Genomic DNA, 17252 nt, shown 5'->3' with positions numbered 1-17252 from the left:
CTCCCCTAGTCTCCTTGCTTCTGTTACCCCCCCCCATCCACCCAGTGATCCTACACATTCCATCACAATGGCTCCCGAGGCACTATGTTTACCCTGTCCTTCTAGCTGCCCTAGCAGTCTTCCTGAAACCTTCCTACCACTTTAAAAATCTCTATTGACCACTGGTTTAGTTTTCAACTCTTTAAATGTTTTTTTTTTTAACAAGACTCTGAACATATCAGCCTACTTATCAATACTTTCCTTTATACCACAAAATCCCCTCTTCTTACATGGCTGGTGCTAACACCCAGATTTAACCACAGCTCTGAGGTGGCTCTCACATGCTCCTTCAACCTTTAAGCTCTCCTGTTTTTCCTCAGTTCTCCAAATTAATCTTTCTATTTCAAGACTTTCATTTCCTCATTCTTCCTTCCTACTTCAATTATCTTCTCCTTCACACTCATTTCTGAACACTCATAGCTTTCACCTAGCAACATCTATTACTTAATTACAGGCTGTTCTTACTTCTAACTATTCAGCATAATGTCTTGTTGGGATGATATATCTCATTTTATAGGTAAATCCTCCAGTACAGGGGTAAAGTTTTAATCATAATGTCAAAGACTAAAATTATGAATCATAGGTGTGAAGAAATAATTACCAGTCTTATCAGTGTTACACATTGACCTTCATCTGCCCAGGCAGAAAACAATGAAAAGGGAATAAAAAGTGATATTTTCCTTCTTTAAAAAAAAATCAATGTAAATTATTGACATCTTGTAAATCTTACAGAAAATGGTGAGTTTGTCAACTCCAAACTCACACAAATTTGAATTTTTTAAGGAATTGTTAAAAGGATATGCTTCTGTGTGGTTTACTCTTGTTGCTAGTCACCAAGTAGTCCAGCGAGTCTTTAAGTTTTACAGAAAAGAAGGCGAGAAAGTTAAATGTTCTCATAAATACTGTGAAGTAAGGGGCTGGAGAGATGGCTCAGCCAGCAGTTAACCACTTGCTGAAAAGACCTGGGTTCGGTCCCCAGCACCCACATGGCAGTTTATGACCACCTGTAACACCAGTTCCAGGGCATCCAATGCCCTCTTCTAGCCTCCATGGGCACTGTACACACTGTGCACATACATACATACAATCACATACACATACACATAAAACAAAAATGAGTAACTCAAACAATTAAAAAATATTGTAAAAATACAATGATTATATTTAATAGAAGAATAAAGCTATAATTGGGAAAATTAAGAGTTACAGTAAATTACTCTTCCTATTTATTTTTTAAAAAGTATTTAAAACAATTTTTAAATTTAAATAAATTACAGGAAGGTACTCTGCTCGCTATCAAAAGAGAAACATAAACACTGACCCAGCCACAATCCCTTTATCTAGAATGGTGTACTACCTATAAGATATGCTAGCGTGTAGTGGCACAAAGCTTGTGTGAGTAACCAACCAATGTCTGATTTGACTTAAGGACCATTCCATGAGTGGTCTCCATCCAACACTGCTTGGGGTGACCAAGAACCTAAACAGGGACCCAGGGGAAAATCAAATCAAATTTGTCTAAAAGCAGGCGGGGGGGGGGGGGGGAGTAGTAATAAAATGACTCCTGATGATATTCTGCTATACTCATAGATCAGATGGGAACAAATACAGAGACCCACCGCCAGACATTATGCAGAGAGTGCGACACCTCAGAACACTCAGCCCTAAATGGGATGTCTCCATCAAATCCCTCCCCTCAGAGCTCAGGGAACCCCACAGAAGAGGAGGCAGAAAGAGTGTAAAAGCCAGAGGGGATGGAGGACACCAAAAAAACAAGGCCCTCTAAATCACCATAAGCAAAGTAGATATGAACTCACAGACTGAAGCAGCATGCACAGGACCTGCTCCGAGCTACACCAGGTCTTCTGCACTTACAGCGTCCAGTTTAGTGTCTTTATGGGATTCCCAAGCAATGGAACAAGTGGGTCTCTGACTGTGGTGCCCTCTCTTGGGCTCTTTTCCTTCTGATGGTCTGTCTTGTCTGACTTCAAAGTGATAGTTTTTGCTTTATCTTATTATATATTACTTTGCTATCTTTAAAATGAATGAAGGAATGAATGAATGAATGTAAACCTAGCTACTAGGTTAAAGGTTAACAGCAGAACTGTCATTTACAGCTGCTGGGAGAGGAAAAATCAGTTCTCTCCAATGGAAGGACACTAGGCTATCAACCACTCCATCCATGTTCAGGAATAATGGTTATTTTCTTAAGTACTATATTTAGAAGTATGATGAGACATCTAGTCATTTAAAGTCAAATGAACACATTTTACTTATTTATTTATTTATTTATTTATTTATTTACTTTTAACGTATTTTTAAATTATAAAATTGATATTTTCACTGGGCGGTGGTGGCACATGCCTTTAATCCCAGCACTCGGGAGGCAGAGCCCAGTGAATTTCTATGAGTTCGAGGCCAGCCTGGTCTACAGAGCAAGATCCAGGGCAGGCACCAAAGCTACACAGAGAAACCCTGTCTCAAAAAAACAAAACAAACAAAACTTGATATTTTCATTTAAGAAGGCACAAGGAAGTTCCATGAGGAAGGGACGGACGGATATGTGGTCCCCACTCTTGGTGCGCTGCTTTCTCTCAGACTGCAAATTCATTCTCCTGGGTAGTTGTCTCGAACTGGTTGACAAGGGAAGGGGGGGGGGGCGGGGGACGGGGGGGGGGCTGGGGGCCCTCTGCTTTGGTTTACAGATGTCGGTTCAGTGTGTGCTGTTCAAGCTCCACATCTCCTTCACAGCCCCTCGCTTTCTCTGTACACTGTGCTTTTGTCGAAACCAGCACCTGGGGACTTTGGAGGATCTTGGCCCTTGTTGTGGCAGTCTACATTGCTTCCAGTCAAACAACTCTCTCGAAAAAGACTGTGTCAACAGGCCTAGACTCATAGGATTGACTGGTCTTGCCACATTCCCTATTCATTTCAAGCAGATGACAGAAGAATAGACGGGCCTTTATTTATATATGAAATATACTCATTAAGCAAACAAACATGCAAATTGGCATTATTTTAAAAGCAAATGCCTGACATGCTGTTAACACCTCAGTGATGCTAATTCACTCTTGTAATGATGCAAAGGCTCACAGATGTAGCACACGCACGCACACCTGATCACTCCATGGAAACACGAAAACGGGCCGGCTTCTGCTTAAACAGAATCACTGTACACATTCAACTCAAGCATGGGGCCGCAGTTCATCCTTCAAATGATTTGGTAATGTTTCTGAGGCAAATCTAAATCAGCCTCACAATTTTAAAGGGTTTTTAATATAAATTAAATTAAAAGTAGGGGCGGCAAGTGCAGAGGTGGAAGTACCTCCTCTCTTGTTCCGAATGGGTCCCCCAAAGTCTGTGTGTCTCACTTGATCTTCAGCCTGTTGAGCCGTGGTGGGGTACTCAGGGGCGGGGCCTTGCGTGGTGGGGTACTCAGGGGCGGGGCCTTGTGGCTGTTTTCTGCTCCCCCAGGCCATGCTCCTGAAGGAATATTGAAGGAATAATGAATTTCATCCTTTCTTCAATTCCACTTCCCAGCCATAATGTGACAGGCTTGGTTCCACAGAACATCCCTACCATGACGCTCTTCGTTACCACAGACACACTCAAAAGCAACGTAGCCAAACTGTTATGGACTGATACTTTCGTGAGCAAAAATAAATATCATTCTCCAGTTATTTCATCTGTTTAATTTCAAGAATGGGTAGTTAAATTCAGAAACCTATCAATATACTCCAGTAATAATTATTCTTTTTGCACAGTCCTCAACTTTCTGTTTGTTGGTTGGTGTGTTTGGTTTTGGTTTTTCGAGACAGGGTTTCTCTGTGCAGCCCTGGCTGCCCTAGAACTAGCTCTATAGACCAGGCTGGCCTTGAACCCACAGAGATCTGCCTGCCCCTGCCTCTCGAGTGTGGGATTAAAGGTGTGCACCACCACCTGGTGCCTCCACTTCTTACCCATGTGTTTATCTTTCACATTGCAATCACCATTCACATACTAAATAAAAATTTTCTGTACTGCTTCCTGAGATATTTATCATCTTATGTGTATACCAATGAGTCCATATAATTGAATTTCCTGTATTTCCATTATTCAGACGAATTTTCTTTGTGCTTTCTCCTTTCATCCATAATACTGTCATAAAATCATTATTTATATATCAACTGTTGTAACTTGCATTAGTTACTAGGATAGGATTTTGAAATTGAAACAGTTATTTCAAAAGAAGAAAAATATTCTCTCCCAGGGCACCTAACCAAAAGGCTTATAATAATCTATCACCTATTCAACCAATCTGGTCATAGTTTGTGCTGTCCATTGTTTAGACTTTTGTTTTTATCATTTGTTTTGTTTAGACATTGTTTTTATCTTTTTTTTTCCTTAAAAAAAAAAAAAACAAAACTGGTGGCTGTTTTGTTGGCCACTAATAATTTAAAAGGGGAGTGTGGAGACAGCGCTCTTTCTGCCATCAACTCCCTTCTGCCACTCTGAATACGTTAATCAGAAACTGGAAGCTGTTTCCCCTGATTTATCTTTGAACCACAAAGGATGGAGGCGTGGTCAGGAAGGGAACAAGTACTTTGTAGAGAAGAACCCCATCATTGTGCACATACCACCCTGTTTCAAATACTCGTGGACTCTCAAGGTAGAAAACACAGCGGCAAGGGTTCCAACATGTGTCTTAGGGGCAGTTGGGAGAAGCAGCAATATTTAGTCCGGAGGAAAGGTAACCGGATGGGGAAGTGACTGCTGACAGAATACCTGACAGGCTGTCATGTGGAAGAGGGAGTGGAGAGAATCTGTTTCAGGCTAGAGATGGAAATCGCAAGGAGGCAATGGGGGCTTTCCAGAAGCATGGGAATTGTCACCATTTGAAAAACCAAAGGAGAATATTTTGGAGAAAGTGTTAACTGACCTGTCAATGAAATCATTCTCAAAGCTGATTCATTTGAACAATGATTTCTAAGATTAAATCTGCATTTGTTTCCAATGCTGTGGTTTCATAGCTCAGTTTCGAAACTAATAAGTTTTTCCCTCAATAGAAATATAAGCTATTTTACTCTCATATTCAGATTATGTTTTAACAGACTTCCCTCAATCCCTTAGATCATTTTTATAGAACCAAATTATTTTTAAGAGAAGAAAAAAACACAGAGAGACCTTTGCTAAATGTTTGTTTCTCCCATGGGCACTGTGGATATTTCTATGGACACCTATAACAAACATCAGAAAATAAAATTACAGAAAGAAGTATGCAAAAGTATTCATGTGCAGTATTTTAAAAAGTTTTCAATAACAATCCCCATAAGAAAAGAGCTTTGCTCCGTATTTTTTTTTCCTTTCCAGGCTCAGCCCACTGATGATCTCTTGTTTAAATTGTTTGAATTCTACTTCAATCTGAGCTTTATTTGAAAACCTGCAGGTGGAGCATCTGTGACTTTTAAAGCCCTGAGATCACTGGTTTCAAGGAGATCTTAACAAATACCAATTGCTGGGGGATGTCAACCTAAGGAAAAGATGCCCAAAGAAAGGCTGGGTGTTGACTGCCAGGCCACACTGAGTGTCCCTTGCTGCCTCAGATCCGCCCAGCATTCAGAATCCACAGCAGCCTGGACTCACTACATCTCCTCCATCACCACAAGAAAGGTGTCTCGCTGTGTGGATGCTGTAGCCTGCCAATGGGTATGAATTCTGTAATCCCCACCATCAAAGCCTGCCCGCTGATAGGCCACCTGGGGTCTTTTTTCTTCCCATTCTGCAAAGCTTCCTCCCTTATCCCCATTCTGGGTAAGAAAGAAGGGAGAGGTTTGGACAAATACATCTGGAAGTAGAAAATGAGAAGGCATGCTTGAGATAAAAGACAGACCATTCCAGAGGTAAAGTTCTAGACATCCCTTGCTTAAAGCCTTCAAGTATAAAATGCTCCAAAAATACCAATATTTTTAAGCTCCTGAAGAATGTCACAGGTAGAAATTCCACACCTGGGGGCTGGAGAGATGGCTCAGAGGTTAAGAGCACCGACTGCTCTTCCAGAGGTCCTGAGTTCAATTCCCAGCAACCACATGGTGGCTCACAACCATCTGTAATGAGATCTGGCACCCTCCTCTGTATACATAATAAATAAATAAATAAATAAATAAATAAATAAATAAATAAATAAATAAATAAATAAATAAATAAAAGGCTCTTTGCTTTAAAAAAAAGAAGCAGGATTGCAAAAAAAAAAAAAAGAAAGAAAGAAAAGAAAAGAAAGAAATTCCACACCTAACCTCTTGTGACAGATCACTATCAAAGTACTGGTGCATTAAAATTATTTCTAGTTTATGTGTATAAGATGTATACAGTGGGGGGAAAAGATGTATACTACAGTGCATAAATGAATTTTATATGTGTACCTCATCCCCAACACACTTCATTGTATGGTTTTGCAACTATATATAAATAAAATATTCCACAATCTGAAAAAAAAAATTGTCCAAATTCTAAAACCAGTCCCAGGCATTTCAGGTAAGGAAACTCAAGTGTAATTAGAGATTTCAGTGCTAATTATTTTCATTTACTTCTATTTAGTATAATTTATTTAATTTTAATTTTGACAATAATTATGCAAACTTGAAAAAAAAACCCACCATATCCCAGGCCAGTTTTCTCAGACATAAATTATGAAGCCATGTAGTTGATATCATCCTGTTATAATGAGTGGTGTGTGTGTGTGTCCGTCCCCTATTTGGCTCCCCTGAATGACAACCTTTTTCCACTACTTAAGAAATCCCTATTGGAGGGACAGGGAGGGCAGTGCTGGAGTGATGGTTCAGCATTTAAGAGCACTTGCTGATCTTTCAGAGGTCTTGAGTTCAATTCCCAGCAACTACATGGTGGCTCACAACCATCTGTAATGGTGTATGACACTCTCTTCTAGCGTGCAGGCATACGTGCAGATAGAACACTCATACTCATAAAACACATCAATCAATCAATCAGTCCCTATGGTAAGACTGTGTGGAAGTCATTCAACATCAGGAAACCAAAGAGGCTAGAGGTTCATTTCTCTACGCCTACGTGGCTTAGGACTTAAGCTTGGACAATCCAGTCATGCCTGGACCCTTGAATCTGTGGTGACAGGAACAGAGCAATTTGCTTAGTGGGAATATCCCAAGATGGCAGACAGAGGGTGCCCCAGCTTCAGAGCGGTAGATTTACATCTAAGCCAGACATTGTTACCCGCAAGGACCAGTGTCCAGCTGTGGTCACTGTGTTAGCCTGGGAAGCATCTTGTTGCTGGTTTTCTTGGCTTTTGGTTCGTGTCTTCCCAGAACTATGGGAATAAGGCAACATCCAAAAATCCTTTTCTAATTCTGCCAAAGTCGGTTTCTGTTGATCACTGCTAAGAAAACTAAAAAATCAAGTTGGCTACCTTACAAAGATGTTGTGAACTATGTCTGGGTTATTTTATTTTTAAATACTTTGGTAAAGAATGAAGTATAGGCATTATTTCTTGAGTATTTGGGAAGGGACATATCTTAATGTAAGTAAAGGATGAGCAAGAAAAAAAATTGTGTTAAGACCCTTTCACAACAGTGACGTGATTCCAAACATTCACATGGAGGCTCACAACCTTCTTTAACCCCACTTCAATGGAATCTGACCACCTTGGGCACCGGGCACATATGTGCTGCATAGACATCCATGCAAACAAAACACTCGTGCACAGAAAACAAAATAAAATTAAAAATAAAAAATAAAGAGTGCATGCAAAACATCAGGTCACCTATAAACCCGCAGAAAAGGAGTAGAAACAGAATTTAACTTTAAAGGTAGAGCTCTTTGTTTTACATCTGAGACCTAGGTAGGAAAACAGAAGGCCACCTGCTCTAACTCTCTTAGCTAAGGAAGGAGCCCCCTCCAGATTAATCAGCCTAATTCTGTTTGCTCTCCCGTCCTGCTTCTCTGAAACCAGTCAGTTCCGTGTTTGTACGAAAGCCATGTTTTTGAAGCTGCTCAAAAATAAAACTGTTGAGAAGCAGCAAGTGCCCAGTCCAAAACTGTGTCCGTTGGTCTCAGGTGCAGGTGGCCCTCTGTAGTCAGGGCTTCCATACCCATCCATTCAACAAACCACTCACTGACTGAAGATATTCAGAAAACCTCTGTGTCTGGGCTGAGCATATACGGATGGTTCTCCTTATGTGTTTGTCCTCTGAACACAACAGCATATCTATCTACATATTTGTATCATCTTTGGTACCATGAATAAACTAGAGGTGACTTAAATATATGAGAGGGTGGGCAAAGATTATATACAAACGCTACCCCCGTTTTACAGAAGGGGCACACACACTCACAGATTGGGGCTTTGGGGGGAGGAGCCTGAAGTCAGTCAACCATGGATGTTTACGGAGGGCTGAACATGTTTTTAAAGTGCCTCTGAGACTATTAGAGTCTCAAGATCCGACGGAAGACTATGAGAAGAGAGACGCAAACTCTGTAATGAAAACTGTAGTATTCACATTTTACCACCCACTCCCTTAGTGCCAGCCTGGCTTCGTATTTCCACACCTGCTGGTGCATTTCCAGCTGACTATCTTGCCTGCATCTTAAATACCTCCTTTACTTTAGGAAATCAGTTCTTTGATACTTAACCCGAGGCCGGAAATCTTTCAGAGTTTCAGCAATCATTAAATTGAAGTTTGTTGTTTTGAAGAGAGTCTTTGTGTGAATTTTCTAAGAAGTAAAAAAAAAAAAAAAAAACTAAGAATTTATCCTAAGGAATATTTTGCCTGGGTTATCTTCAAGAAATGGTACAAGGCTTAAGAAATAAGAGCTAAAGAACTAAGCTGGGATTTTTTTAAAAAACAAACATACATTTGTTAGCTTATTTTGTCACCTTTAAGATCAAGCACATTTTCCTTAAATTGATACGTCCCTGCTAACTTCAACTGATCTCTTTTAATGTTGAGCTGCTACTCAAAATATCACTAATAATTTCTCTTAGATGAAAATGTACTATTTTACTGCTTTTGGCAATGACCATCAACATAATACATATTTAAGCAATCTGCATTGCTAGCTACGTGATTAAAAAATAAACTAAGATTTTATTTACACATATTTAATAAAAAAATGTTTCCAAAGAATCACTTCATCACTTTGGTTAAGGAAGGCAAAAATTAAAAGTCACAAAGAAGTCCAGTTTATTGATTTCCTTAGGCCACTTAAAAATAAACTTGAGCCTGTATTCTTAGCATGAAACAAAATATTGAACACTACCCTTCAGGCATCCGACCATACTTCAAATACTGATCTTATCACTGCTGGCAAATCAAACATTGTTGGACTTTAAAAGGAAGAAAAGAAAAAGCGTGGAGGCCCTGGGAACCATCAGGGGTTGGGCTGTGGCTCAGTCAGGCCAGAACACACACACACACACACACACACACACACACACACACACACCTGGGTAAGGACGATGCTTGGCTTCCATTCAACTTTTTTTTTCAATAACTAGGATTTAGGACATAATATAGAAAGACCCTTACTCCAAAATTGACCTTCTACCCCTCTTGACATCTCCCTATGCATCTGCAAACAGAAAAACAGGATATTCTCATGTCTTGGCCATTTGAGTTCCAAATGAAACCATAAATCAGCATGATAAATCATAAAATAATTAAATCAAGAGAACTGGAAATTGGCCAGGAGTCAGATGGGAATTTTCTCATGTGTCTTTTCTATTTTTGTAACAAACTGTGGCAGGGAAGTAGAAGTTGAAAGTTCCCCAACAGTACAAAGCACACAGAGCAAGGCTAAGTAAGGTTTGACTAAATTTCCTGGTTTGTCTGCATAACCGTCTTGTCTCTTTTTAAAAAGACTTTCAGAACCTTCCGCTTTTGATTCATAGAGACCAATGGCCAGTAGACTTCTTGGAACAGAATCTGACATTTGCCAGCAAAATCTATCAATGAAGTTAGTGTTGTGTAAATACATCAGGCAGGAGCCAAACTCCTGTGACGGAGACACTCAAGCTGACCCCAGGGAGGGTTCCAATTATTGGCATTGCTTCCTAAAACTCACCACGCTTAAATCGTGCATCTTTCATTTCTACTGAAATTTAAAAGGATTCTTCACACACCCATCTTTTCCAAAAACGGCATTTTATTGAAGATAAATGGAATTATTCCATTATTCCAATTACTTTTGCATTATTGGGGAAAATGTTTCGACATGATAAGCAAGACTGCCCAGAAATCCCCTGAAAACGGCTCTGGATTTTGATCGTGAGGGGCTTTGGGTGCTGGGAAGGAAGAAGAAAACCTTTTAAGGGGAATCTGCATGCCGATGAAACCTGACCGACCGACGCAAGGGGGCAGGAAGCGCCCAGACTAGAGCTTCCAGCTGGGCCGGCTGAAAAGAGATCTATCTGAATTCTTCTTCGTCCTCCGGGGTGTTTATCAATTCTCTCAGCGTGCAAAGAATTGCGACGCTGACAAGTGGGTTTAGCTTGTACTTCGTCTAATTACTGCGAAGGGAACAGAGAGTGACAGCTATCCGCCGGCGGTGGCTTGAGGACTGCCTGGGGCTACATTCATTCTCTGGAACTTCTCTGGTGAAAGACTAGCGATTCTGATCAGACTGCATTTCTCACACACTCCAAATGCCTTTTTCCCCTTTAACTCTGTGAACTTTGGTTGCAAAGGAGAGTCTTGTTAAAAACCCACCAGTCCGCGGACTACATCCATTGTAAAGTATGGGGAAATCAGTGGAGGCCTGGGGTGAGGGTTGCAACCTGCTCTAGCTAGCTGGGTCTGGTTTCTAATCTCCTGTCCTTTTGAAAATCCCCAGTATCTTCCCAAACTGCTCTGGGTTCAAAGACAGACGATAAGGTGTTTAACTTTGCTCCCACAGCTTTGAAAGTTTCGGCGAGAAGTGGCCATGCTGGGAGGGATTTCGCTAACCAGGGAACAGTACTGAAATGGTTTAATCTTGGCCCCAGTCCTGAAAACCTGAGTCTGTAGTGGCGCGCGGGGTGCTGGCTGAGCCGCAGCCCCAGGTCCAGGGGTATCTACCCTCCCGCAAGCAGATCGAGGCACCCGCTCTGTTGCGACCAACCTGTTGCACTTCTCTGGTTTCAGCGCTGTGCAGTTTCCCCGCCTGGGAGCTGATTGACAGCAATCACTACCCAACCCTAGACGCAGGGCCTCCTCCAGGGACCAGCGATTGGCCCCCTGGGAGAATTGGAGTTAGGGGGTGCAAGGGGAGGGATTTCCCTCAAAGGCTAAGGTCCGGGGACCTGGGAAGTAGGGACTGTCCTGCGGGCCAAACGCCCGGGACGCGCTGGAAGTGTTGAGCATCTTGGGTTGCAGCTCCAGGTCGGGACTGCGCGGCGCACTGGGCCATCCTCCCGGTCCTGCTCTGCCTCTTGGAGGACCCCGAAGGCGCCGCACCGAGTTTTCGGCCCTTCCCAGCGGTTTCTCTGGAAACCCGCACCCGAACTAGCTTTGCATGCTCGCGGGGTAAACTGTCGAAACTCTAACGTCGGGACCCTGCACACCACAAGGACTCCAGGATGGCCACCCGAGCGCGCAGGACAGCCAAGTCCTCCTGCTTCCAGACCATACCCACACAGTCGCCCAGGCTGTTGCTGCTGTTCCTGTCACTGGTAAGCCGCGTCTCGGCACAGCCTGCTGTCCCGGGCGCAACACTTCTGTCCCCGGGTCTCTCCGGGGCTTCAGGGGTCCCTGCAGAGGAAGCTATAGTGGTGTCGAACCGCGGGCTCCGGGTGCCCTTCGGTCGCGAAGTCTGGCTGGATCCGTTGCGTGACTTGGTGTTGCAGGTGCAGCCGGGGGACCGCTGCACAGTAACCGTGCTAGACAACGACGCCCTGGCCCAGCGGCCTGGCCGCTTGAGTCCCAAGCGCTTCGCATGCGACTATGGCCCGGGAGAGGTGCGCTACTCGCACCTGGGTGCTCGCAGCCCTTCGCGCGACCGCGTCCGGCTGCAGCTGCGCTACGATGCCCCAGGAGGGGCGATAGTCCTGCCGTTGGCCCTAGAGGTGGAAGTGGTCTTCACCCAGCTGGAAGTTGTGACTCGGAACTTACCTCTGGTCGTGGAAGAACTGCTAGGGACCAGCAATGCCCTGGACGCTCGGAGCTTAGAGTTTGCCTACCAGCCGGAGACCGAGGAGTGCCGCGTGGGTATCTTGTCAGGTCTGAGCGCTTTGCCTCGTTATGGAGAGCTCCTTCACTACCCTCCGGTCCCGGAAGGGGCCAGAAAGGGAGGGACCCCGGAGACCCTTTTGATGGACTGCAGAGCATTCCAGGAGCTAGGAGTGCGCTACCGCCACACAGCCCCTAGTCGCTCACCTAACAGGGACTGGCTGCCTATGGTGGTGGAGCTACGTTCTCGGGGGGCTCCTGAGGGCAGCCCCCCTTTAAAACGTGAGCACTTCCAGGTGCTTGTGAGGATCCGGGGAGGAGCGGAGAACACTGCACCCAAGCCCAGTTTCGTGGCCATGATGATGATGGAGGTGGACCAGTTTGTGCTGACCGCTTTGACGCCAGACATGCTGGCGGCGGAGGATGCTGAATCCGACCCAGACCTTTTGATTTTCAACCTCACCTCTGCCTTCCAGCCCGGGCAGGGCTACTTGGTGAGCACTGACGACCGAAGCCTGCCTCTCTCCTCCTTTACACAACGGGATTTGCGCCTGCTGAAGATTGCCTACCAGCCTCCCTCTGAAGACTCTAACCACGAGCGACTCTTTGAACTGGAGCTGGAGGTAGTGGACCCTGAAGGAGCAGCCTCAGACCCTTTCGCCTTCATGGTGGTGGTGAAGCCCATGAATACATTGGCCCCAGTGGTCACGCGAAACACTGGCCTTATTCTCTATGAGGGTCAATATCGGCCGCTCACGGGTCCTGTAGGCAGTGGACCCCAGAACTTGGTCATCAGTGATGAAGATGACCTAGAAGCTGTGAGGCTGGAGGTGGTGGCCGGGCTCCGGCATGGCCACCTTGTTATTCTGGGTTCTCCTGGTAGTGACTCTGCTCCCAAGACTTTCACAGTGGCTGAGCTGGCAGCTGGCCAGGTTGTCTACCAGCATGATGACAGAGACGGTTCGCTGAGTGACAACCTGGTGCTGCGCATGACAGATGGAGAAGGCAGGCACCAGGTCCAGTTCCTGTTCCCCATCACTTTAGTGCCTGTGGATGACCAGCCACCTGTCCTGAACGCCAACACTGGGCTGACACTGGCAGAGGGTGAGACTGTGCCTATCCCGCCCATGACGCTGAGCGCCACTGATATGGATTCAGATGACTCTCAGCTGCGTTTTGTGCTGGAATCACCCTTCCCAACCACAGGGCACCTGCTCCTCCGCCAAACTCATCCTCCCCAGGAAGAGCAGGGGCTGTGGCAGAAACAGGGGCTATTTTATGAGCGAACAGTGACTGAATGGCGGCAACAGGATATCACAGAAGGCAAGCTCTTCTACAGGCACTCAGGGCCCCACAGCCCTGGGCCAGTGATGGACCAGCTCATCTTTAGAGTCCAAGACAACCACGACCCCCCTAATCGATCTGGGATCCAAAAGTTTGTGATACGCGTTCATCCTGTAGACCGTCTCCCTCCAGAACTGGGCCGTGGGTGTCCCCTTCGGATGGTGGTCCAGGAATCCCAGCTCACACCACTGAGGAAAAAGTGGCTGCACTACACTGACCTGGACACAGATGACAGAGAGCTACACTACACAGTGACCCAGCCCCCCGTGGACACAGATGAAAACCACTCACCAGCTCCACTGGGCACTTTGGTCTTCACTGACAATCCCTCAGTGGTGGTGACCCATTTTACGCAAGCCCAGGTCAACCATCACAAAATTGCTTACAGGCCCCCGGGTCAGGAGCTAGGAGTAGCAGCTCGGGTGGCACAGTTCCAGTTCCAAGTAGAGGATCGAGCTGGGAATGTGGCTCCGGGCACCTTCACCCTTTACCTGCAGCCTGTGGATAACCAGCCTCCTGAGATTGTCAACACCGGCTTCACTATTGAGGAAAAGGGCCACCATATCCTGCGGGAGACTGAGCTGCATGTGAATGATGTGGACACTGATGTGGCCCACATCTCCTTCACTCTCACACAGGCCCCCAAGCATGGCCACATGCAAATATCTGGACAGACATTGCATGTCGGAGGACGCTTCCATTTAGAGGACATAAGGCATGGCAGAATTTCCTATTCAAATAATGGGGATGAATCTTTGACTGACAGCTGCTCCCTGGAGGTCAGTGACAGACACCATGTGGTGCCAATCACTCTCAGAGTGAATGTTCGGCCAGTGGACCGTGAAAGTCCCATGTCAGTCCTTTCAGCTGGCACTCTGGAGTCCTATCTAGATGTCTTAGAAAATGGAGCTACTGAAGTCACTGCCAATATCATTAAGGGGACCCATCAGGATACTGATGACTTAATGTTGACTTTCCTATTGGAAGGTCCACCCTTATATGGGGAAATTCTGGTCAATGGCGCTCCAGCTGAGCAGTTCACTCAGAGGGACATTCTGGAGGGCTCTGTTGTCTATGCCCACACCAGCGGTGAGATTGGTCTGTTGCCCAAAGCAGACTCTTTTAACCTAAGTCTGTCCGATATGTCTCAAGAATGGAGAATTGGCAACAGTATTATTCAAGGTGTTACTGTGTGGGTGACCATTCTCCCTGTGGACAGCCAATCCCCAGAAATTTCTGTTGGTGAGCAGTTTGTTGTGCTGGAAGGTGACAAGAGTATGATAACCCTAAGCCATCTAAGTGTTGAGGACATGGACTCCCTGAATGATGACCTCCTGTGTACCATAGTCATTCAACCAACCTCAGGCTATGTAGAAAACATTTCTCCAGCACCAGGCTCAGAGAAGTCAAGAGCTGGGATTGCCATAAGTGCCTTCACGATGAAGGACCTCAGGCAAGGACACATTAACTATGTCCAGAGTATCCACAGAGGGGTAGAGCCTGTGGAAGACCGTTTCATATTCCGTTGTTCTGATGGCATTAACTTTTCTGAGAGACAGATTTTCCCCATTGTAATCATTCCTACCAATGATGAACAGCCAGAAATGTTCATGAGGGAATTCATGGTGATGGAAGGCATGAGTCTGGTGGTTGACACGCCCATCCTCAATGCTGCAGATGCTGACATTCCCCGGGATGATTTAACTTTCACCATTACACGGTTTCCGACTCATGGTCACATCATGAACCAGCTGCTCAATGGCACAGTGTTGGTCGAGAGCTTCACGCTGGACCAGATTATAGAGAGTTCCAGCATTATTTATGAACATGATGACTCTGAGACGCAAGAAGACAGTTTTGTGATCAAACTGACAGATGGCAAGCACTCCGTGGAGAAGGTGGCCCTCATTGTGGTCATCCCTGTTGATGATGAGACCCCCAGGATGGCCATCAATAATGGGCTAGAAGTAGAAATTGGGGAGACCAAAGTTATCAACAACAAAATACTAATGGCAACCGATTTAGACTCTGATGACAAGTCATTGGTTTATATTATTCGTTATGGTCCAGGACATGGCTTGTTACAGAGGCGAAAACCTATAGGTATCTTTGAAAACATCACTCTAGGCATGAATTTTACCCAGGATGAAGTGGACAGAAATTTGATTCAATATGTCCATTTTGGGCAAGAAGGCATTCGAGACCTAATTAAATTCGATGTGACAGATGGAACTAATGCCCTTATAGATCGCTACTTTTATGTGTCTATTGGAAGTGTGGACATTGTTTTCCCTGATGTGATAAGTAAGGGTGTGTCCTTGAAAGAAGGTGGCAAAGTCACTCTTACAACAGACCTACTAAGCACAAGTGACTTGAACAGTCCTGATGAGAACTTAGTTTTCACCATTACCAGGGCTCCTATGAGAGGTCACTTGGAGTGCACAGATCAAAGAGGAACGTCCATCACTTCTTTCACTCAGCTCCAGCTGGCTGGTAACAAGATCTACTACATCCATACGGCTGAGGACGAGGTCAAAATGGACAGTTTTGAGTTTCAAGTCACCGATGGACGGAACCCCGTCTTCCGAACTTTTCGGATCTCCATCAGCGATGTAGACAACAAAAAACCGGTGGTCACCATCCACAACTTGGTGGTCAGTGAAAGTGAAAGCAAGCTGATCACTCCCTTTGAACTCACTGTGGAAGACAGAGACACTCCTGATAGGCTCCTGAAGTTCACCATCACCCAGGTTCCTGTTCACGGCCACCTCCTATTCAACAATACTAGACCTGTCATGGTTTTTACCAAGCAAGACTTGAATGAAAACCTAATCAGCTACAGACACGACGGAACAGAGTCCACGGAAGACAGCTTCTCCTTCACGGTGACTGACGGCACCCACTCTGACTTTTATGTGTTTCCTGACACAGTGTTTGAAACTAGGAGGCCTCAAGTGATGAAAATCCAGGTGCTGGCTGTTGACAACAGTGTCCCCCAAATTGTGGTGAACAAAGGAGCTTCTACACTTCGTACTCTGGCCACTGGCCATTTGGGGTTCATGATCACGAGCAAAATACTGAAAGTGGAGGACAGAGACAGCCTACACTTTTCTCTGAGGTTCATTGTGACAGAAGCGCCCCAACACGGCTACCTTCTTCACCTGGGCCAAGGGAACCACAGCATCACACAGTTTACCCAAGGTATGTTCTGCTTCTCTCTCTCTCCTGACAACCAAAGCCCGTGGCTAGGCTTTATTTCTTGAGAATGAGCCTGTCACTAAGCCTCATAAGTAGAGCATCAAGATGGAGTTAAAGGGAAGAGGAAGAGGAGGGAGAAGAGGGAGACGGGGGAGGAGGGCACACAGTACCCACAACCCTGGGAAAGCACCCACTTTGCTGCGTGCTGCATTGTAGCGACCTTTGTCAGAGGGAATATAAAGACACTGTGAGCTGGCAAGATATGCTGCTGAGGCAAGAGCGAGGATGTGGGGGTTTGGACAGGCTGCCTTTGGGATGCTGTTTCATTTCACCAATTTTCTTGCCGTCCTCTGTTTTGTACATGGCACGTGGTACTCAAAACATTTTAGTGCCATAAAAAAGATAGGTGATACAAATGACCTGGTTGTCATTATCAATATACACTCAAACACAGCTCCCATAAACGCATATTACTTTGATTGTTTGTTTGTTTGTTGATACTTGCTGAGACTATTGGGT

The 17252-nt window shown here is 45.0% G+C and overlaps 1 protein-coding gene across 1 annotated transcript in view; it reads left to right on the top strand.

The window, feature by feature from the left end:
* Positions 1 to 11103: 11103 nt before the first annotated feature.
* The window catches only part of Frem2 (FRAS1 related extracellular matrix 2), a 148747-nt gene continuing 142598 nt past the window's right edge, over positions 11104 to 17252 (top strand). The window contains exon 1 of the mRNA XM_006977580.4: positions 11104 to 16736. Within this exon, the coding sequence (XP_006977642.1) occupies positions 11603 to 16736 (5134 nt within the window). The 5' untranslated portion in view covers positions 11104 to 11602. The remainder of the gene's footprint in view (positions 16737 to 17252) is intronic.

This window comes from Peromyscus maniculatus, chromosome 6 (genome assembly GCF_049852395.1).
Source record: "Peromyscus maniculatus bairdii isolate BWxNUB_F1_BW_parent chromosome 6, HU_Pman_BW_mat_3.1, whole genome shotgun sequence".
Classification (NCBI taxonomy): Eukaryota; Metazoa; Chordata; class Mammalia; order Rodentia; family Cricetidae; genus Peromyscus; species Peromyscus maniculatus.
This window is presented reverse-complemented; position numbering and strand designations above follow the sequence as displayed.